The sequence below is a fragment of the Rhinolophus sinicus genome, chromosome 16 (assembly GCF_057876585.1).
Source record: "Rhinolophus sinicus isolate RSI-liver-muscle chromosome 16, RSI-T2T, whole genome shotgun sequence".
Taxonomy (NCBI): domain Eukaryota; kingdom Metazoa; phylum Chordata; class Mammalia; order Chiroptera; family Rhinolophidae; genus Rhinolophus; species Rhinolophus sinicus.
Window position 1 is genome coordinate 136,418,028 of NC_142516.1, and position 23,985 is coordinate 136,442,012.

General features: G+C 36.9%; 1 protein-coding gene across 9 annotated transcripts in view; it reads left to right on the top strand.

Moving 5' to 3' along the window:
- Positions 1–23,985, top strand: part of PSD3 (pleckstrin and Sec7 domain containing 3) — a 428,991-nt gene that overhangs the window by 197,186 nt on the left and 207,820 nt on the right. For 7 of the 9 annotated variants that reach the window (XM_019742071.3, XM_019742072.3, XM_019742074.3 and 4 more), the window contains 4 exons: positions 11,796–11,990; positions 12,125–12,205; positions 14,195–14,307; positions 16,850–16,908. In XM_019742071.3, the coding sequence (XP_019597630.3) occupies positions 11,796–11,990; positions 12,125–12,205; positions 14,195–14,307; positions 16,850–16,908 (448 nt within the window). Of the gene's footprint in view, positions 1–8,158; positions 8,175–11,795; positions 11,991–12,124; positions 12,206–14,194; positions 14,308–16,849; positions 16,927–23,985 lie in introns of those variants that run through there. The other 2 variants (XM_019742075.3, XM_088793630.1) reach the window with 2 other exon arrangements.

Genomic DNA, 23,985 nt, shown 5'->3' on the forward strand with positions numbered 1-23,985 from the left:
CAATTAGTTTAGGGGAAAATAGAAAACTAGAGTATGAGGATGATATGGTCCCTCTGGTGAAATTTGTGAGGTGGAAATACCCTGAACCCAGCGAGCCAGAGGATTTCGCTCGTAGGTCTGCTGCCTGCAACTTTTAAAATATGCAACTCAGGGAATGTCTGGTTAACCTCTCTGAGTCTTTGTTTTGTTTGTTTGTTTGTTTGTTTGTTTGTTTTGTAAAGCAAGTATAAACTGTCCACTTTATAAGGAGTTTATGCAACCCAAGTAATTTAAGTATGAGAAATATCAGATTTTGTTTCTGATAGAAAAAAAATCAAACACATGATCTATGTCCTTCCTTAAACAGTCTGACTGATATTTTTTATCTTGGCAAAACTCAGTGTGATTCACCCAACACCCTTCTGTCATCCAAGCCCGGCAGCCTACCTTGGTTCCTCCCTTTCCTTCATTTCTCATATGTAATTGGCTACAACCAGTTTGACTACTTTTCTCACAGTTCTGCACACCCGTCTAGTCATTACCCTGCGCTGAGTTCTTTTTGTCTGTCACCTGGACCTTTGCAGTAGTTTACTAATGGGACCCCTGTCTTCAGTCTCTCATTCCTAACAAACACTTACATAGCACTTAGGATTTTCCAGTGCAGTTTTAAGCACTTTATAAATTCCAGCTTACTTAATTCAGTCACCTTCTATAATGCCACCTAGTGATTTCGCTCAACTCTGGCCATTTTTCTTACCCACTTAAAGTCTCCCTCTGGCTCCCCTGCTTCAGTATTCTCGATCCTTCAACCCCTCCTCCCACATCCTGTAATCTGGTCACACTGGCCTGTTGCACGGCTTTGAACAAGCCATGCAGGTTTTACACTTCAATGACTTGTGTGCTTTCCACATTGGTACGTGGCCCTCGGATTTTTCTGAGGAATTTGTGGGGAACTTTTTAAATTTTCTATTTCTATTTTGTAAAATCAAGAATTCTAGGAAAGAGAAATCATTAAAATTTAAAAAAAAAAAATAGTCATCACTATTTTTAAATGATTAATTTTATCTAGTCTTTATAGTAACCCTTCCAGGTCAGTTGTTACAATCTTTATTATTTACAGATGAAGAAACAGAGGCTGACAGATGTGACGTAACTCAGGGGGACTGAGACCTGAACCTAGGTGTGTGTGAGTCTCCAAACCCATGCTTGTTGTTTCCTTAGCGGTTTTGCCTTTGTTTTATTTAACGTCTCTGTTAGTGTAGTGGATTGTTTACCATGGAAAGTTCTCTAGGATTGAAGACAGATGTGGTTCAATTCCAGTTTTGTATCTAAATAGCTTTGAGTTTGGGAAAGTCAGTATCTCTGAGCCTCGCCTTTCTCCTCCATTAAGTTTATAGTACCTTCTAGGCCTTTTTCCCGAGTATTAGGAAACATTTGTGAACATGCGTGTTGTGTGTATACTTAGGATAAAGCATCTTCTGTAACTGTAAGGGGACACAGCAGGTAGTGGTATCCTCATTGGTAATACTGAGCTTTCCCCCAGATTTCAGCAGGTTTTAAATGGTATCCAGGGGCGTTACTTCTGCAAGTATTTTGGTTGCTGTGAAATGAAGTTAAATGGTGCCAGCATGTGACAGACAACACTGTGACAAGTGCAGAAACGTCATCTCTTGGGTGACTTGGAGCTGGTGGCATTGCAGGGAATTGTGGAATTTAGAATCTCCTGTGGCAGGACCAAGAAGCCAGCCTGAGCTCCAGTAGGACAGGACTTCTAACACCTCTGCCCCCAGGGGAGGGGAGAATTCACACCTTGGCTGTTAGCACTGCTTGACTTATACTTTCTTCTTTTCATTTTAAGTGTTTGGGGTTAAGATCTTTTGGTAGGAGATTGACTTAAAGTGTGTTTAAAGTATGTTTGGGTTTTATTTTAACAGCTCTAGTTACCAGGATAGGAATTCAGACTGTGAAAGTAAGACTGCCTAGGTGATCTGACTATAGTCAAGGGAGAAATTTAAAAATGAATTTTAAGCATGGTGCTGAAGTGAATTATGTTTCCTACAGACTCCCAAAGAAGGAGTGTGTCCTCCAAGTGGAAGTCCCAGATGGGCAGGCTCTTTTGGCTTCTTGGATGTTTTGTTGCTGGTGGATTAGTTCGTTTTTACTTTTCTTTGTCCTGCCTCCCTACCTCCCTCCCTTTCTTTTTCTCTTACTGCTTTATAAAACTAGAGTGATATTGCTTATCATATATCTCAGAAATAAAATGAAAGAGTAAACCTTAAGTAAAACTTCATAGATCTGATTGACTGGATTTATTCATCATTTTTGAATCGGTATGTATGTTTAGGTAGAAGTTGGATGGTGCCAGGATCTTGGAGAAGGGTGGGCCAGCAAATATTCTTGTTCTCTAAACTTTTAAAATATCTGAACTTGGACAGCTGACATATATTATTTTATTGTAGATGATAAATGAGATCTATACGGAGTTAGTATACTTCTTGCCATGGATAAAATAGCACCCCCAACCTCCCTGTTCCCTTGTCTGGCTATATTTATCTCCAAGGCACTTCCTATTATCACTGTCTGTGAGCTCCAGGAAAGCAAGGACTTTTTTCTGTTTGGTGCTTCATTGAACACCTAGTATTTACCTAGAGCAGTGTCTGACTCATAACATTGAGCAAATATTTGTGGAAGGGTGTAAGCAGGGAGCAGAGGGAGGGATCACCTTCATTTGGTTTATTGGACTCTTATTAGAAGGTAAAATTGCACAGGGCAGGGCTTTGTTCTGGTCATGGCTGTACTCCTAGCACCTGGAAGTATGTCCCGCACATAGTGGGTGCTTTAATAAGTAATTGGAGAGAGAGTTTATGCCACTTTGGTTGTATACACTTAATTATGGAACTATACTAAGCCTGTTTGTTTCGTCATGTGGATGTGCCTTAAAAAGTAGACATTTTTAATCCTGTGTACCAACATTTTACCTGAAGTATAGCCTATAGTAATATAGCACAGAAGAAAGGCCACACAGCATGTTCGTTAAGTGTTTGAACTCTGCAACTAAAACTGCCTGGCTTAAGCTTCCATCCCCGCTTTGCCATTTACTAGCAGTGTGACTGTGAAGTTACTAATGTCTCCATGTCTGTTTTCCTCCTTTGTAAAATGGGAATGATGATAGCACTGATCACAGGGTTGTTAAAGGAATTAGGTGATGAATATAAACTCGGAATGTACACTTGGAATATCTGCTGACATTTGAAGAGCGTTCCAAGCAAAAAATTACTCCATTCAAATGATTCACCGTCTCTCGGCCACTGAATTGGGATGCACTGATCCCAGTTGGCACCAAGAAGCTTCTGTGCAAATAGTGAACATGTACATGTTTTTGCATCATTTGTTCTCCTCATTTACCAAGCGGGACGTCTAGTCGTAGTTGCTTTGCAAATAATTCATCTCAAATTTTATGATGTGGTTGTACTGAAGTTGACTTGATAATACTGCAGGCATTACATTCTCATTTGAGAGCCGGCCCAGAAAAGCTGCAGTTTATTATAGGAAAACAAAGCAAAACAAAAACCCAAACAGCAAAAAAGAGAAAACCTGCGTCATCTGGATCATGCCCCACAGGAGCATGAAAGGTGCAGAGTCCAATTATTTATTGGAGATCTAGGCAGCCCACTTCATTCCCTTGGTGAGTTTGGTCAGTGTCTGTGCCACTGCCTGCATGTGGGTGCCCTCTTCTGGAATAGTGCAAGCAGGACCGAGCCAAATGAATGAGGTTTAAAAGGTACACTGAAGAGGCAGGACCTCTAGGTGACCCTTATTAGGAGTTTTGGCAATTAGGTTTTGTTTGTGGTTCACTTATAAAGGCCCTGAAATCATTAGAAGAAAAAGAAAAGATACAGTCTATTCGAGAGAAATGTATTCTATATAAATGTCAAAATGGGTTCATTTGAGGCCATTTTCCTTAGAAAAGTCAAGCATTAATTTCTACGGGGGGCTGACTAGCATTTGTATACACTACAAATAGCATTTGACATTTAATAAAGTACTGTCAGATGTGATGCTCTCATGTGACGATGCAGATAACCATGTGGTAATCTTAATGATGGAAGGAATAGCAGCAGTGATGAGAATGGCTGTGGTGATGGGAGCTGACGTCTATCGTCTACTGTGTGGCAGACACGGCACAAGATTTACATGGATCTTCTCACTTAATCTTCACACCACCGTGGGAAGTTGGTACTATTATCTTCATTTTATAGATGAGAAAACAGGCTCACAGAGAATAATGAATATACCCAAAGTCCCACCGCTGGTGACTGATGGAACCAATTTGAACCTTGGCAGGTCTACCTGGATGGAGCACTTTGGCAGATATTTGCTTTTAGCATCTTCTAAGTTAATAATTGCTACTTATTGTCAAACTGAGCACTTGCATGAAGAGTCCCATTAATAAACGACGGGAGACTTCCTAATTCTTTCACTGTAATGGGTTTGTGTTAAGATGAATACACTGCTAGACATATTTCTCCATTGGCACGTTTCAGGGTTTCTTGGTTGTACGGCACGCATAGCCTCTTACCCCCAATGTGGTGACTGTACTGATTTCCCATGGGTAGGGGATGGTTGCCATGGCTACCAGACAGCTTGTCTAGATATCCTGTGGACACCTGATACTTACCATGTGTTGGAGCCAAACTCATGGGCTTTTCTCCGTCTGTCACCTGTTTTTCTCTGTATGTACATGTACACTTGGGTATACATCCCTCCTTTCCTGTTGCATTAACTAGCTCGGTTGCTGGCATCTGACTTTTTGCCCAGCTTCTAAGTCAGAGTGAGCTTTCTGCCCTCTCTGTGGACACCACTCCACACACATCCCAAATCACTCGTGTTCTTTCATTCTACTTTCTAAATATCTTTCAGAACAGACTTTTTCTTTATATTTGCATGAACTATCTTTTGATTCAGGTTCTTTTCTCCTGACCAGACTATTTTAGTGACTTTCCTAGCTGGTTTCTCTGCCTTCAATTTTGTCCTCCTACAGTTTTTCCTACCGTGTATGCTACAAGCAAGAGATCCTACTTAAATCCAAGTCCATCTTGTTACCTTTTCCCATTTAGACCTGTAGTGGTTTCCCATGGGTCACAGTGGTGGCTCTAAATCCTGACATCACATCAGCATTATCTTGAACCTTAAAAAGAAAAGTGCTGAGGCCACTTCAGGCCAGCAGTGGACTGGGGCTCCAGCACCTGTCCTTTCTGAAAGCTTCACGTATCCTCATATTTACCTACCTACTTGGATATCTAATAGACATCGCAAAGTTCACATGTCTACAGTGGAATCCTTTCTCTCAAAACCTGCCGACTTTAATCTTCCCCATTTTAGTTGATGGCAACTCTGCCCTTCACTTTCTCAGACCTCCCATGACCACTTTATATAAAAATATATGTATGTCTCCCTTCAAACTTGGATTTCTGATCTCTCTTTGCTCAATTTTTCCATTGCAATTATCATCTTCTAACATATTATGTACTCATTTATTATGTTTGTGGTTTATTTTTAGCTTCCCTGGGGTACAAGGGTTTTCTTTTATTGTTGTTTTGTTTTATTTACTGAAGTATACCAAACATCTAAAACAGTGCCTGGCACATGATAGGAAATTTGTTGATATTTAGTGAATCAACAAAAACATGCATACCAGAAAGTGACTCGCAATAGCAAAATGAATAGTAGTAAAGGGTATGAAGGGCTTGGGTACTGGAGTACCACTGTCCGTGTCCAGCCCTGTGCCTCAGTTTCCATCCGTAAAATGAGTGTACTGCTACCTACTTCATAAGACTGAAGATTACATGAGAAAATCCCTGGGAGGCACTTATCCAGTGGCTGGCACAGAGTAACTTACCTGTTAGATGCCGTCAGGTGAATGATACCACTGGAGGTGCTGTAGTTGTCCTGAATCATTTCTCATTGACACTTCCTTCAAGATTAAATTATATACTATTTCTGCAGTGCTTGAGAAATGAATGCAATAAGATTTCCTTTCTTAGAGACAGTTTGTGCTTCAGGGTTTTACGTGTATCTCATTTATGATGTAATTAGAACTCTTCTTGACAGACATGCATTCTGGCCATGAGGCTGAACATTTGTACTGGCTTTCCTGAGTCTGTTGGTTCTGGGCTCTGTGTCTGTATCTTTAGCCTGAAGAATGGCAAGGGGTCATACTGCTCCCTCTGGTTTTTTTGTTCCACTCGCAGCTGGAGTCATTTCTTTCTAATCTTTGGGATTCTTCTGACATGCCTTTGCCTCGTTTATGGATACAATTGAACTAGGTGGCTGTTTGTTGTTGTTGTCTAGGCAAAAGTCCAGGGAATATTTTATAAAAGCTTTGACACCTTTGCCTCATTTATGTTTTTGTTCTAAGTTTTAGTATCACACTTAAATAAAAATTTAAAGAATTTTGTAAAGTGTCAGTTCAAAGTAAATATGAAATAAGACAATATATCTGGTACCCTCTGCTGATGTTGGTCTGTAGGACTTTTCCAGGATTAGTTACAATCAATGAGAAAGTTAGTGCCACATGTCGTTGACAGCAGAGCATAGAAAACAGTGGAGGATGTGGACACAGCTGATTACTCAGTTCTTGCATTCTTTTGACAGATACTGAATAACTTCAACCTGCTCTTGGGATGTGGATACAAAATGACATTCGAGGTAGTGGTAGGTGAGAAAGGGAATTTTCAAAGGCAGAGCTATATAAAGTATAAAACGTGTGCTCTGCGAATGCAGCAGAGGGAATTGGAGTATGATTCTTAGACAAGTTATTTCACCTGAGCTCTTGTAGGGTTCATAAGAGTTTGCAGAATTTTCGGGTGGAGGTAACCAGTGGCAAAGGGAACAGCATGTGAAAGGGGTATGAGAACACAGGTAATATTTCTGTGGCCCAAGCATTAGGAAAATAGTGTATGATAAATCTGAAACAGCAATTGGAGTCAGCTTGTGAAGGGCCTTCTATGACATGCCACAGGATATGCACTTTTGTCTTGTGTAGGATTTTTGTAAAGGAGGCATGTTATCACATCTATGGTGGCAGTACGCAGGCTAGAAAGAAGGGTGAACATACAGAGAAAAGAGCGTTTTCCTTTTGTATTCGGAGGATATTAGAGAAGAATCGGTAGTTCATAGGCAACTGAGAGAAGGTCTTGGTAAAACTATAGAAAAATATTAAGAACAGAAATTAAATCACAGAAGCAAGTCAGAACAAATCCACAAGGAATCTGTGAAACCAATACCAATTGACATCAGAGAACGCCATTATTGCAATTCTTCAAGTTTAGGAGAAATATTTCAGGAGATAGGGTTACCAGAAAAAATACATAGGATGCTCAGTTAAATTTGAATTTCTAGATAAACAATGAGGAATTTTTAGTGTAAGTATGCCCATGCAATATTTGAGACATACAGAAGACTATTTTTTGTTTATCTGAAATTCAGATTTAACTTGTCCTATTATTTTCATTTGGAAAAGCTGGTAATCCTTGTATGATAAAAAGGTTATAACAGTCCTGGCGATCAGGCTTAACGATCTGATTCTTGTTTTGATGAGAGAGTCTTTACTGTCTTTTTTTGGAGACGTGAGGTGCAGGCCCCAGTGAAGCATTTGATAGAACACAGGGGGAGATTTTGGGAAGTCTTTTCTACATTTAAATCACTGGTAGGGATTTCACCTCATGAGATTGTAAGAAGAAAAGGGGAACTATAGAAAAGAAGGGAAAATTCAAACTACTGAAAGTGTCTAATATTCTACAGACTAGATGGACAGCGTCTTGTGTATTGCAGGAAACAACATAGGGTGTCATCCCACAGAGAGGGATTCTGCAGTTCACTTTATGGAGTTTGAACAAGGCCGGGCTGCCATTGTTGTTTATACTCTTGATATACAGTGGCTCCTGTGTTCTGGCTCCTGTTTTTATTGCGGCTGTAAAAACATTACAAAACCCCAACAATAAACACTCTGCTGAGAATGTGAGGTCATAGTAATGTGACCTCACAGGGAGCCAGGTCCTTGGAGTCCCTAGAAGACCAGCAGCCACTGGAGTTGTGCGGTGAAGGAGACTGGGAAGGGGCTCGGAAGAGGAAGTATAACCCAGGTGCACTCCGGGCTCCGCGATGAGCTTGCGTCTGTGTCTGTCGTGTTGCTGGTGAGTTTCTATCATCATCATATCGCAGACTTTCTGATTTAAAAGGAGCCAGTCTCTGTTCTTGTTCAAGTAATCTCATGTGTCATGGAATGGGACAGAATGGAGTAATCTTGGAATGGAGGTAGTTAGCCTCACTTTATTCCTAATTTTCTTTTTTACTGAAAGCTTTTCCAAGAAGATCTAGAGAAGTCTGATGCATGTAGATTTTAATATCACCTCCTCCTGGTGAATGTGAGGAAAATGAGAAATAGACTGGGCTGGGCAAGACAGAAGAAAGAGGAGGCGAATGTGATAGGAATGATTTGGGCCACTACATTTTAAAAAATATATGCTCATTAGGATAAGTCTCTTGTATTTGAACAAAATCTTTGCACTACTATATATGTGGTGTAATTACATTGTTTGCCTGGAGTGATTAAATATATGGCATGAATTTGCCCTGAGAAATGAGCAACAAGTAGCAGTTCAAAGAGAAGAAAATCCTTTCTTTGACATTTATTATTATTATTATTATTATTATTATTACATAATAGCTAATATATAGAGTAAGAGAATGCGTGGGAACACAACTCCAGGGATTTTTTTTTTTAATTTATAAAACTTACTTGATTTTAACTAAAGTAGTTCTTGGAGTAAATATTTTACATTTCTACCACTTTGGTGGGAAAACACAGAGTTCAGTTGCCTTTAAAGGAAATTTCTTCTATGACTACTTATTATAGGTTTGCCATATATAATAATTAAATGTTTAGTTTTCTGATAAGATAAATGTCACAATACTGGCTGGTAATGTGAACTCTAAAGGGAAATTTAGGACTGAAAAATATTTAAATGTATTTGCATGAAGATTTCATGATAAAGCAATTGATTATAATTTGTGGGTATTTCTGCTGGAAGATTGTTTAAGGTAGCTGATTGTGTAAGGCGGGTTACCAAACATCCGTTTGCCTGGGTCAGTTCCACTTCATGCCTGCTGTCCTGACATTGACTACGCTTTAGCATTTGAGTTGAACTTTAAAAAAAGAGTATTTTCATTAATAGTAAGTCAGTGTGTGTTTGGTACACCTCACCTTTGTCTTTCCCGCTTCTCATAGTCTCATCTGGAAGGTGTGAGCTGACATGTGCATTGAGCAGAATTTTCACATCGTTGAGTCTCAAAGACAATGCGGGAAAACCTCTCTTCTCCTTCATAGTGCCATTTCAGGGGCCGCCGGAGTACTTGCTGATAAAGTGAGCTTTGGGAGGAGTTGCTATGCAGAGTTCACTCTTTTGAGTCTGGCAGTGGTGGGGAAGTCTGGGACTCGGCAGCCCCTAGGCGCTATTTGTGTACCAGCTGCATTTGCAGTAGCTATGCTTGCATTTGACTGACAGTGAAGCTACCAGGCTCCCACTTAATTGGTGGACCCATGGGAAACCGGAAGTTGTAATTTAGGTAGACTAAGTGACAAAATAGAGATTGAGCGGTTGTGCTTAAAAATATATTCATTTTTGCCAAAATGATTTTTGTCAATTAGTATATTATGTACGTTTATAACTAATTGTTTTCCTGTTAGTAATGCTTTTTTTTTCTTGTAACACGTATAATTACATATTTAATGATTTTATCATCCCTGTTTCCTCTTTAGAGTGTCCTGGTTTAGACAATCAATGGTTACTCTACTTAGAATTCAGGCCAAGTTTAAGAACTATGGTATAGAGCAAGGCCAGGCAAACGAGGCCTATGGGCCCCACTCAGCCTTGCCTGGGATGGCTTGTAAGCTTTTAAAGGTTTTAAAAAAACAACAGGAACAAAGAACCTTGTGTGATAGGGACCTTATGTGGCCTGCAAGTCCAACATTTACTATCTGGTCCATTACAGAAAAATTCCGACTATGTCTCGTGTAGAGTCTGTGGTATGTATGCTGGAAGGCTGTTTAAGCACGGTAGTTTATCTTGAACACAACTTTGTTTTGTTACCAAGTTGAGATGCAGATTTGGAAATGACTGTGTCCTCATTGGTTCTAGTGTTATAAATGCATGATGTAGCTTTCCATGGTGATCCCTTTCTAGAGCAGAGGTCTCACGGTGTGGCCTGGGGGCCTTCCCGAGACCCGTTCAGTGGGTTTGTGAGGTCAGTGTTATTTTATAAGAACAGTACAGCATTATTTTCCTGTTTTTTCCTGTTTCACTCTGTTGATATTCGTGCTAATGGTACAAAGCAGTGTGTGTGTGGGGGGGGGGCTTACCACAATTTAAGGGGGTGGCACCAAAATGTTTTAGTTGTCACTATAGTTTTCACTGTCTTGCATGCAAAACAAAACAAAGGCCAATTTCACTTAAAAGTCATTTCAGTAAAATAGTCCTTGATAAAGCAGGGCAAATTAATTGCATTTCAACCCTTGAGTACATGCCTTTTTAATTTCTCATGTGATGAAATGGAAAATATGCATAAAGCACTTCTGCTCATAATGGTTGTGTCCAGGAAAAGCACTTGTATGTAATTTGAGTTGTGAGCTATAAAATAGTTGCTTTTTTTCGTGGGATGCCATTTTTTCTTCAAAGTGTGACTGAAAAACTGGTTACTGGCAGACATTTCTTCAGAAATTAATAGAGTGAGCCTATAAGGAAAACAACTAATAATTTTTGTTGCCAACGATAAAATGTGAGCTTTCCATGAAAAATTAAAATTTTGGAAAACTTATGTCTGCACCAAAAGTTTGACAGTTTTCCAGTACTTAGACTTTTCTGAAGATATTCGTGGTGACATTAATGAATGTGATATTTTAAATATTGTATAATGAAATATGTCAACAAATATTTTGCACATGACCGTTGTATGTTGCAGAATTATGCCTGGATAAAAGATCTATTCAAAGTATAAGACATTTCAATGTAAGAGTACAAAAAGTTCATTGATACAATTTTCGCTTCTATATTGCAACTAACCTTTAAGAAACTACAACTTGTCTTATTTTGGTGTCATAGCAAAAAGAATATCTACAATTATAGATGAAAAGATTATTAAAATACTCCTTATACTTCTAACTAAATATCTGTGTGAGACTAGATTTTCTTAATGTATTTAACCAAAACCATATATTGCTACAGATTGAATGTAGAAGTGGCTATGAAAATCCAGCTGTCTTCTACTAAGCCAAGCATTAAATAACTTTGTAAAAAATGCAAATTACCATTATTTGTCTCACTAAACTTTATGTTGATTTGGAAAATATAGTTATTTGTAATAAAAAACATTGTTTATATTCTTGATATGGATTTGTTATTTTTAAGTGAATTAATATTTGAAATTTTCTGTTTTAATTACTAAAACAGTTAATATCAGTAGGTATAGCCATATAAACAAAGGTCTTTGGAGTCCTCCATAGTTTCAAAAATGTAAAGATCCTGAGACCAAAAGGTTTGAGAACTGTTCATCCAGGATTTAAGCAATACCTTCTTTAGTGCTTTGAAATAATAGTAACTGAAAATACTTTTATGAATAATTAAGCATAAAATCATTTTAAATAGTTTTATTTTCACTTAGTTGGCCTACATTATCATGATAATTTCATCAGCTATTTTCCTTTTTTGCTACACAAGAAAAATCTTTTCTTTTTTTCCCCTTTTTATCAATTCTCACAGCAATGCTGGGGTGAAAACAGCACTCCTAGAGACTCATTCTGAAATGGGGAGCACTGAAATTCTGGAAAAGGAGACCTCCGATAATCTCAGTAATGGTACCAGCAGCAATGTAGAAGCAGCCAAAAGGCTGGCCAAACGACTTTATCAACTAGACAGATTCAAAAGATCGGATGTCGCAAAGCACCTAGGCAAGAAGTACGTCTGTCCCAAGGCTGGAGTCCTAGTGTGTGTGAGTGTGTGTGTGTGTGTGTGTGTGTGTGTGTTTGTGGTGTGAGTGTGTGTGTAATAGCTTCAATTGTAATAACCAAGTCTATTCTGCTTTCTTATAGCAATGAATTTAGCAAACTAGTTGCAGAAGAATATCTGAAGTTTTTTGATTTTACAGGAATGACGCTGGATCAGTCTCTCAGGTATGATTAAACATCACTTTTTTATTCTTCTTTGCCTCCATATAATTTTGAGACGAGAAAGTAATGTGCTTAAGCTAAAAATCTGATTTTTATTTTTTCACAGTTACTTTGTGAATTTAGCTCAGATTGTACTAGAGATATTAAATGTAGTAGAAAGAAAAATACATTGCTTTTATGAAATCACACGTGAACTCATGTTCCACATCTAGTAAGTGGCATAGTGAAGAATGGTGGCAACGTAAGTCTTGAGGAGGAGTAGAATCTTCACAAATTTGGTTTTCGAATGATAGATTTATAAGAAGGCAGTTTACAGACTGTAGAATTATAGATGTTTTTCCTAAGCATTTGTTTACAATACCAAATAACCTTTTAAGACAGTACTTTGGAATTAATTCATGAATGGAAGAAGAATGAATATCAATATGATAATCAGCAGAAAGTATCGGTAAAGTGTTTCAGACGGTAGCACTTTCTGCTGACCTTTGCGAATGAAGGCGTCTTAAACAAACTGATCTTCCCTTTTCACGCCATATTGTACTATACATTTCTAAGAGCAGCTGAAGGTACAACCCAGTCATCGCTTAATCTTGATAAACTTTGTAACGTGTCAGAGCCTGGAGGAATTCTGAGATCATCTTCTGGAACCCTCTAGTTTTACAAATCAGGCAACAGGCCTGGTAGGTGAAGTGTTTGATTATAATGCACACAATGACTTATATTTGGTGGCTTTTGCATAAATCAAGGGTGCTCATAGGTTTTCCAAGGACAGATCTATAGTTTTGCTCTGCTTTCTGATGTGTTTTATAAAAAGTGTTATGAAAAATTAACATTTGATCAATGCAATTTATATTAAATTATAAGTAAAAAAGCAACATTTTCATCATAGAAATAAGCTTATTGTACGTTAGCTTCAAAAATAAGATTTCTTAGAACATTTTATTTTTTTTATTTTTTATGTATTTTTTGTTTTTATTTATTTATTTATGTATTTATTTATTTAAAAAATTTTATTGGGGAATATTGGGGAACAGTGTGTTTCTCCAGGGCCCATCAGCTCCAAGTCAAGTCATTGTCCTTCAATCTAGTTGTGGAGGGTGCAGCTCAGCTCCAACTCCAGTCGCTGTTTTCAATCTTAGTTGCAGGGGACGCAGCCCACCATCCCATGTGGGAATTGAATCGACAATGTTGTTGAGCTTGCGCTCTAACCAACTGAGCCATCCGGCTGCTCTAGAACATTTTAAATCATTTTTTCCTTCCCATCTCATGTTCAGAGAAATACATCTACTTTGTCAAGTGAGGGAATCTGGATTTATCTATAATAGATAGTACTCTTAGTGACTTTGATTTAGGTGGGTATGTGATTCTGGGAATTTTTTTCTATTCAAATAGTTTTTACACATAAATTAATTTATTCCTAATTTATGGATTAAATTAGGGTTTTATCTCCCAATTGCCTTCTCGTATAACAAATGAATAATATAATGTGGTGATAACAGGCAAAATAAAACAAACGGAAATCTTCACATATAACAGTATAATCGTAATTTTAACGGTGGGTCAGTGGCAATTCCAGTCATGTAACAAAGTGACCAAAAAACAACTGTGAGATGTAGAGTTTTAAAACATAGCCTATGAGGGTTATGCTTACAGTCCTAAGACTTCTTTGGTTTTTATCCAACTGATGTTTTAAAATGGCTACCCAGCAGTCATATAGGGAAATGACCTACCTTCCCAAGGTTTTCCTTAATGTATTGACTACCATTTTATTGCCCTGTCATCTTTTATATTGACATTTTATAAAATTTAAATGTCAATATAAATTTATACTGAATGGCCATCTAGTATGTGATTTAAAAAAAATAACTATAGATTCTCTTACTTTGTATAATCAATTTCTTATGTTTATATGAATTAACTTTAACTGTCAAACAGAGTATGGTGACATTTTCTAAAATCTCACTCCCTCCCCCCCCCTTTTTTTTTTTTTAGGTATTTCTTTAAAGCATTTTCTCTTGTGGGAGAAACTCAAGAACGAGAGAGAGTTTTAATACACTTCTCCAATAGATATTTTTATTGTAACCCAGATACCATTGCTTCACAAGGTAATCTGATAGAAATGCTTGAATTTTTTATAATAAGAGTTATTTTTCCTCGTTATAAAAGTTATATTTTACTGTAGAAAATATGTAAAATTATACAGAACAAAATGGAAATCATCTACATCTGTAATTACTTAGAGATAACTATTATTAATAGTTTGATTTCCTTCTTTCTAGTCTATCTACATGTTTAATGTGAAATTGGAATCATTAAATAATTGTTTCCTACTGTATTTCCCTTTCATTGTGAGCATTTTCTCATGTCATCAAATATTCTTTAAAAAACATATTTAATGGCTACGGCATATTCTTTACAGTTCTTTCAGTTATTTTTACTCTATTTTCCAGTTCCATAGTATGACACTATACTTTCTTTAACTTTCTCATGCTTTGTCACTCTGAGATTTTACCTGCAAAGCGCATTGTAATAAATTAAATGCCAGTTTTCTTAGTGCTTCTTCCTATACATCTGATCTCTAAACTTATTGACAAAGTACAGGTCTGCTTAGTTTTGTGGTGAGTTTTGGAAACATGTGCAAGTCTCCCTGAAGTTTGCAGTGTGTCTCTGGTGCCATGTTTGATATTCATCAGAACAACACTAGCCACTGACTTTGGTTTATGATTTTAATGAACTATGATTTTATGTTTATTATACTATTTTTACAAAGCAACTTAAATGTGTAATTGTTGATGTAACCAATGAAGAGTGGTCTTTTCTCATTTTAATTTCTTCAATAAAGCAGTTTTCAGGGTTTGAAGTTAAGCACATTCTCTGCAATTGGAGAATCTTTCGTAAACTTACACATTCTGGAATAAATCACTGAGATTAGATGCATTAGAAGCAGTGATTATCTCTTAGCTTCAGTGTTACCAATTAACTAAGATAAGTACTTGATATTGACTAACGTGACTGCTGCCCACCCTCTGCAGTAACTAAGCTATAACTAAGTAACTAACCATCCGGTTATTAAAGTCCCGTTCCTATCTGTAAAATGGGAACTTGTCTTTCTTCATTCCTGTCTTTGGTTACGTTTAGACCACGTATTCACTGTCTCTATCACTGTCAGCATTGACTACAGAATGAAAGGGATAGAAGAGGTTGTTTTTATTAGAACCTTCAAATGTAAGAAGATGTTGACATTCCTAAGTGAAACAAGGAATATGTATTTGTGTGCTCAACTCGCTGTTGATAAGGATAGTTGAGAATTGGCTGCTGAGTTTTACAAACCCTTTCTGAGATTTGTTTTAATGTGTTTAGAATTTGTGATAATAAACTGAAACTGGAATAAATATACTTTTAGGCACTCAGTAGCATCTACTTAGAGATGTTAATAACAGAAATCACCTACCATGCTCAAAGACATATTTTTGAAAAATAAGCTGTCTTTAATTCATGAATTCAGTAATTGAACAGGCCTCTCTGTACATTTAGCGTAAATTAATAAGGGTTTTTTTAATCTGCAACTGCTGTTGTCTACTACACTTGGATTAAGAATTGCAGGGAGAGAATAGGGAGGAGAACCAGTTCTGAGGTTTGGAAATGAGAAGCTTAACTCTTAGTGATTTTCCTTTTGGTTTTATAAAGAAGAGAAGTGGTGTTTCTACATAACTGTGAACAGATCCTTCTGGTTTGGGCACCTCTTTTCCCCTGAATATTTAATTTTTTCAATCTTCACAGATTATTTCAACATTTTACTTTTATCTAATTTATAGTATCTTGGACCATTCAAACCAAGTATTACCTTTAAAAAAAATGGCAAGAAAGAGGATAACTGTTCCTGCCTATATATTTTTAGCCAGAGAACTAACACTCAAAGAGTAAACAGTGGAAAATGCAAATCTTGGTTTTCTTTGACTTCTTTCCTAATTCACTTGCTTCCCAGAAAGTAAAAAAAGTAAAAAGTATTAATTTACTTTCATTTCCACATCTTGTATTAAAGAAAATTGAGAATATATAAAAAGATGAAAATTGTAATCTCACTATACAGAGATAATAATCTCTTTTAATGTTACATTATATATTCTAGATGTATTTATATTTAAATGTAATCATGCTATATGCAATGTGTTTTTCATATAATTTATTGTGAATTATCTTTCCATTTTAACATATATACTTGGATAACATTTTTAATGACTGAAACAACAGCTGTGTTTTTAGTGCATCGTACTTACTTGTTCCCTACTGTAAGCAATGTTTCTTTGGATATCCTTGCATTTTGTGTTGATTCTTGTTTCTTAGTATAAAGCCATAAAAGTAGACTTGCTGTGTCAAAGGACATTGTTTCAAAGCTTAAGATACCAAATTGTCCTCCTGAGACGTAGGAATAATTTACATTATCCAGCAGAGTCCAAGTCTGCGCTCTGAGGTTGTATTAATAATTTGTTCTTATCTGTTTTCTATCTCCCCACACAAATACAATTAATTGTACCTAGCTCCAGTGTTGTGTTCTCATAGGTTTTTAATGTAGACTATTTTAATGATAATAAGGAGTCCAACAGGAAATAGTGAATTAATGCTTTCTATTCTTGTCCCTTTCTTTAGATGGAGTCCATTGCCTCACCTGTGCAATGATGCTCCTTAACACAGATCTTCATGGCCATGTAAGTGTCGGTGTGTGAACTGTCTTAATCTTACAGAATTACAAATACTGTCTGCTTATTTGTGCTTTTGTGTTCATACATGTTTACTCTCGGTCTCCCTTTCTCTCATTCTCTACATGGCAGGTAGGTAAACCTAAATCTTTGGAAAAAGAAATAACTTGTTTCACATGCTACCACAGAGCACAATTTTAAGTGAATACATATTGTCAACATGTCTGCAGTTGTTTTCTCTGTAATGTGTGTGTTCTGTATCTTCTTTCTCCACTAGATGGCAGACAGAGCTTTTACTTTTTGTTTTTGTTTTTGTTTTGTTTTTTGGTTAATTATTAGGATTGATATTTTATCATGGAAAGAGAGGATATAAGTTAGATCGGAAAATGTCAACTATGTCTTCACTACATACGGTAGTAAGTCTTAAGAACTCAGCCTTTTCTGTACTCCTCAGCTCACCTGGTGTTTTACTCGTTGAAATATCAAAATAATCTAGTTACCTTCTCACCTTCTATTTAAAATACAGGATGAATTTCTTAAATCGATAATTATATATATAGAAACTTTCCTTTCATAGATGTAAATTTTAGCATTACTTAAACTGTTCATATTAGAGAAAATGAGAACATTTTAGTTAAATATAGATCAATATATACTTAGCACAAAAATTATTTCATAGTCCCAGGTTTATTTATCTTGAAGAGAAAATCAAGTTTCTTGTAACTGAAGAGTCTACATCATCCCTTGATTCGCTATGTGATTTGCCTTACAATTTAAAAAATTACTTTAAAGGAACTAAAACTTAAATACTAGTTCAAATTTGTTCTCCTATCCCACGTAATTCCCTTATTTAAAACTATGGTGCTCCTCGCTAAGAAAGACAAAATGGAATTATATGGGGCCATTAAGATGGACTGAGGGGGAAAAAGGGATTCTACCGTCAGAAAAGTAAAGAAGAGATATAGTGAAAGAATCATAATTTTAACACTGTCTTCACAAATCTCTCAAAAATTAACTAGGAAGTTCCATTTGCAGTTTGCAAGAGGCAAATTTAGAATAGCTTAGTGACTAATGGACATATGTAACATGTGTCTGGAGGTTATATAGACTGACAGTGTCGATACTTTCAGGGGACATTCTTAGGTAATAAGGTTGTAACGTGTCTTGTGGAAATGGAAGTACTAGGTTTTTCACCATATGAGCCTTGAAATTATCAGATCTAATACTCATCCAACTTGTTATGGGGATGACAGTCACTCAGGGCTGTCCTGACCTCTGTTTTCCTGTTACCAGGGAAGCAAGTGTTCACTGCTTTCTTCTCTGCGAGCCTGTCCTATGATAACAAAGGCAACTCTGTCCCCTTCTTTTCCTCCCACTCAATTTCTCAACCTAACTTTTAGCCGAGGAGACAATTTTGAATACACTTGTCCACATACAACACTGAACCAAGCCAGTGATTCCCAGAATAAGGGAACTTCTTCACATCAGATATTTTGGAGTCTCATCCACATATGACTATTGTGCATTTAGTGTTTGTTGACTGACAAAATGTGTCATGAAGAAAAAAAACAATTCAGTAACAGTTCAATTCTTATTTAAAGGTTGAGGATCTCATAGAACTTCAGTGGAAGGTGCTAGATTTGGGGGATGTGTTACTATTAAAAGCTACATTGCTTTTTAAAAAGCAAATTTTGCTTTAATAATACTTTCAAATAAACATGTATCTCGTTAGTCACAATAATTTGAAACATAGCAGTAAATAAAGGTGTGAGGCTTATTATTTATTAAGGTAACTCAGATGCTTGCTGTCCAAACAAGCCATGGGCACCCCAGGGTCTGCAGCCCACAGGTTCAGAACCACTGATCTCGGATTTGCTCTGGCTGTGTCTTCAGGCCACTTTTGAGGAATTGAAGGAGATTAAGTGACACGTCACACTTCTTTTTGGCAACTAGAATGTGAGACAGTTTATTTAAATGAACATTTTAATGTCATCCCGAGTTACGCCAGTCATGCATAATTAATAATTGACTATAGTGACAGAATTACATATTAGGAGAAAACGATAAATACAAGTAAATCTCTCTATATTATCTTCAAAATCACGTTTTTGGAGATTATTCTCAGCTTTGTTTTTATACATGTGTGCTGTATATTTAAGATGGTCTGTTATTTAGGTGTGTTTTTTTTCAACTTTCTAAAAACAATTTTTTAAATTTTTTTCAATTAGAGCTAACATACAGTATTATATTAGTTTCAGGTATACAACATAGTGATTAGACATATGTATAATTTATGAGTTGACCACCTGGATAACTCTGCTGTTATTTAGGTTTTGTTTATTAGTTTGTTTGTTTTTTAATCCCTATTTACAATGTGTGCTGTTACAAGTCTGAATGTATAGTAGCAATCAAAAGAACTAACCATATGAAAATTTGTTTCTCTTATCTTCCTCCTCTGGATTTATTTTAAAAATAAATTTTCCTTCTAGGTGGTAAGTTTTTATCCATAATTTTGTATTTAGCTTCTCTTGCATCATGATTGCCTGATCTATTGTTATAGTGTCTGTTTGATTTATTAGCATGACCCCTATGAAAGTGAATCATTCAGAATACAAAGTGAATTATTTCTAAGTTATGTCCCTTTTCACCTTCTTCTTATGCTGTACTGCCTAGGCCATCGTCTCTCATTACTTAACCTCAATGCCAGAGTAATTCTCTTAGGCAGTGAACTAATAAGCCATTTTCCTTTTCTTCCTTACCATTGTGTCATAGTAAAAATATAACAGCATGACCTTTCTAAGAAGTGCTGAGATGAGCTTGTTCTCATGTTTTCAGTGGGGGAGGCATAACTTGGAAGATTAACTTCTTTTGGCTATTCTTTGTGAATCTTTCATGTGGATTTCACTTACTCTGAAGAATGATGGATCGAAAATGCATTAATATGAACCTTTGTTCTTACTGCTAATTTGCTTAGTAATAAAATAATAGAATGTATACTAATATGTACTAATACAATGAATCTAATAGTGTCACGTGTCGAATGTCTTTCTGTCTTTTCTAATTTATTCTCTCATTCCACAAACACTTAAGAGTGTGTCTACTCAATTCCAAGTTCTGTGCCATTTGGGTAAGGACCAGAAATGAATGAAGCGTGTTCATGGAAGTCAAATCTCATCTCTGGTTGTGTTGGCCAGGCTGACTTCCGGTAGTCAGGTGTAACTGAAGAAATGGTAGCAGGTGACTGAGGTGCTACAGTGGAAAAGCACTAGAGAGATACTGTGTTACATATGGGATGATAGTTAACCTCACTAAGGAGGCTAGGAGAAAAACCAATCTGAAGTACGTACAATATTTTTGGGAGAAATTCATTCAGATGTTATAATTATTTCATTGGAACTAAGAATGGCAGTTCCCTTCAGTACCTATTTTTGAAAAATATGAATGATTTATCATTATCTTAGCAATAGTATCGACTTGCTTTTACTTGTCTGCCAGTGGTTTATTTTCTTAAATATTTCATAATTGTGGCCACATGCCTAATTTGCTAAGTGATCTCTTATTTTTAAAATGCCTCTACATATAAATGTGAAATATATATGTAAATTAAACTTGCACATACAGGTAAATTTCTGTTAAAACAAACTCAGAGTTTAGTTTTCCCTTGCTATGTTGAAACTAACTTGTATTGAATTTTGTTTGAAATGTCAACAAGGAAAGCTGAAATCTTTTTTTTCGGCCTTATATTTTATTAGAAATGGTAGGAATAAAAGGATCTGTCATGTTAGAATAAATTCAACCCTATTCCTTTCCTGAACTAGTCTTCACATGTGCTCTGCTGACTACAGCCAGCTCTCTTGTACTTGGATCCAGCCATGCTGCAGGACTGTCTCCAAGGCTGAAGTCACGTGACAGGGGCAGGACAGTAGGCAGGAACTCCTTGCCAGGGCTGGGTACTGAGGTGGAAGGAAGTTTTAGGTACAGAACTGAGTTGCAATGAAAAGTGTGACACGTAGATGTGTTGTTGGCCAATTTCCCAGCTAAAAGTCGAAAGAGTTCTGCAAGACCTTGGCTGCCCAGGGTCAGGCCACGGTTAGAGGCAATAGCCAAGACATTATTTTTAACCAAGATTTGTGACAGAACTTACCTTTTAACACCGTGGCTTGGGATTTTTAGTAGGTCTTCTGCCCAAGGTGTCTCTCTGCTTTCCAGTATTGGCGGGAGCCAGCCTACCCTGTGCAGTGGGTATAAGGGCCCGGGATGGGGGGGGGGGCGGGGGGGTTCTGGAATGGTGGCTCTCGGCCTCAGGCTGGGCATCCTGCTGGTACTTTGTCTTTGGGATACTCAGGGCATGCTGAATATCATCCTCAGTGCCCCACACTTAATGCATGAGGCAGCTCCTTACTAGCTTTCTTGTGTCGGGTTATAGGTTGGATAAAGGGCAAAGCCAAGGCTAGTATCCCATCCTGGTGGGGGAAGAAAGAAGGAATAAAGTATAGGTTTTATAACACCAATATTAAAAAGATACGTGTAGTTCTGTTTAAGTCGTAGGAATTCATTATTTTTCAATCTGTAAACTGCGTTGATAATTGTGAGCTTTTAATTCTTAGATTGGCTCTCTAGACACCTAGAATTTTAAATGGTGGGTAAAATATTTGGTTATTATCAGAAGTGGAAAATGACTATTATGAGAATTATTCTTAAATAATTTTAATTCTTTAATTTTTATGCTGTGTTATCTTATAATTCCACTCTCAAAAGCACCACAAACCTCCATGAGGTTGATAGGTAGTTAATATCTTCAGGAAATCTCTATGAGTATCCGTGATTACCCTTGTAACTCGCCGCTGTTTAAGTGCTTTTTGCCTGCTGCCCCCCATCTTCCTGCAGACTGTCTTCTCTCTTCTTTTCCTGTGTGTGCTATTCTACATCCTCGATGCCCTCTGCCAGTAAAATCATCCCTGGCGTTCATTTCTTTTTCTGTCTGGGCTTTATGCTGTTGTAGGTTCTGGCTTTGGTCTTACTTTTCATTGAGCCAACACTGCCGCCTTCCCTTGGAGCCCTCTTTCCCACCTTCTCGGTGTCAAGTCCTTCTTTTCACCTGACGGGGAATTCCCCAGCCTTAGTGACTTCCTCCATCCTCTCATCTCTTGGATCTTCTCAGTGGTCCTGAAAGTTCACAGAAGCATCAGGCCTAGATCGCAGAGTCATTAAGGGTTCTAAGGAGGCGTGGGGTTCAGTTTTACTGTTTCTGCTGCCAGCACAAGCGTTTATGGGATAGCCTGAGAACCTAGCCGTTGTGGAAATGTTTTTATAGAGAAATGTCATGGCTTCAAATTTTTCAATTTTAAAATGACCTTTGGAATATAATTCACTATCAAACTGACAACTCCCTAGATTTTAGTTAGAATCTTCATTTAAGTGTGTCAGAATTAATCATGCACTGGCGGATTTTCTTGGCTTCTGTGACTCCTCCAAATGAAAACCTCCTTTCTTTTTTTCCCTTCCTCATTTCTCCCTCCCTGCAGACCTCTTTTTCTCTCTCCTCTGTCTCTCCCCTCTTTTCCTTCACTCCCCAGTCTCTCTCTCTCTCTATCTCTCTCTCTCTCGCTCTCTCTCTCTCTTTCTCTCTTCACCTTTTTTTGTTGTTAGTTCTATTTTTCTTAAAATAGGTTCATGCATAATATAAAATATAACAGATAGCTTTTATCAGTTGGGTGAGTGGGGCTCATTCAGGGACCTTGGATTATCTAATTTATACATTATTCTGTCACTACATCCCTTTCTTTCTGACCATTACGAGTTTTTCACATTTGCATAGCTCTTTGGTAAAGGTGACAAAGGAAAGCATGTGAAATTCTATTAAGTCAGTTTTTGCTCTTTCTTTCTGCAAATGACTTGAAGAAGGAGGGAGAAGTGAGGATGAGGAAGGTGATTAAAACCTCTGACGTCTAATCCCATTACTGAATTTAATGCCTGTCCTGTGACAATCATATTAAAAGTAGAGTTTACTTAGTGTTCATAACTTGATAAAGAGATCAGTGTCTTTTCCTTTATCTTCTCAAGTTTTAGAGGAAATATTTTCTATGAAATAGTGAGAGAATCTGCTACTACCATATGTCTCTTAACTTTATGGTATCAGGGTTCCTATATACTCTGAAAATGTTTTGAGGACCCCAACGAGCTTTCATTTATATCTATTAATATTTATCATATAAGAAATTAAAATGGATAAAGTTTTTAAATATTTATTAAATCATTTTAAAATAGCATTAAACCTATTAAATGAATGACATACTTTTTATGAACAATAAGCATACTCAAAAAAAACCAAAAAAAATTAGTGAAAAGAATAGCATTTAAAATTTTTTGCAAATCTCTTCCATATTTGGCTTAATAGAAGATAGCTAGATTCTCTGCTTCTGCATTTAGTCTGTTGCAATATATCACCAGTTATGTAGCTTCTAGAAAACTTAGCTATAACTTGTGAGAGAGACAGCATGAAAAAATATTTTTATTATTGTTATTATAAAAATAGGCTTGACCTCATAGAAACCCTAAGCAGGATCCCTGAAATACACTTTGAGAACCACTACATCACAATATTATTTTCAGTTGCCATATTTTTTTTTCTTTATTGCCTTTTTCAATGGCAATGTGTTACACAGTGGTAGGAAAAAGCCCAGTAATACTTCAAGTATTCCTAAAAGTTGTACTTTTAATACTTACAGTAGCTCTGGGATTGAGTTTATGAAAGAACATTTTGAATATCACAGCTATAGCTTCCTGGTTTGGAAATTCACAAAGGATCCTGCTTTACCCGCTAACCATGCATATATAAAAAAAAATGCACACCTGAGGGCAGCATAACACAATTAAACTTATTTGATAGAGAAGCCTACAGAACAAAAGCAAAACAGGAGCTTTTAGCAGAGCTACAGAACTTCAGTAATTACCAAATCAGTAGTATGCTTTTTCACCATTTATTGTAACATGTTGGAGGAGGTGGAATTGTCATGTGGGAGGGTATGCCTGCTGTGTTTTTAATATTACAAGATTTGTGAAGCCAGATTTTACTGATGGATCATG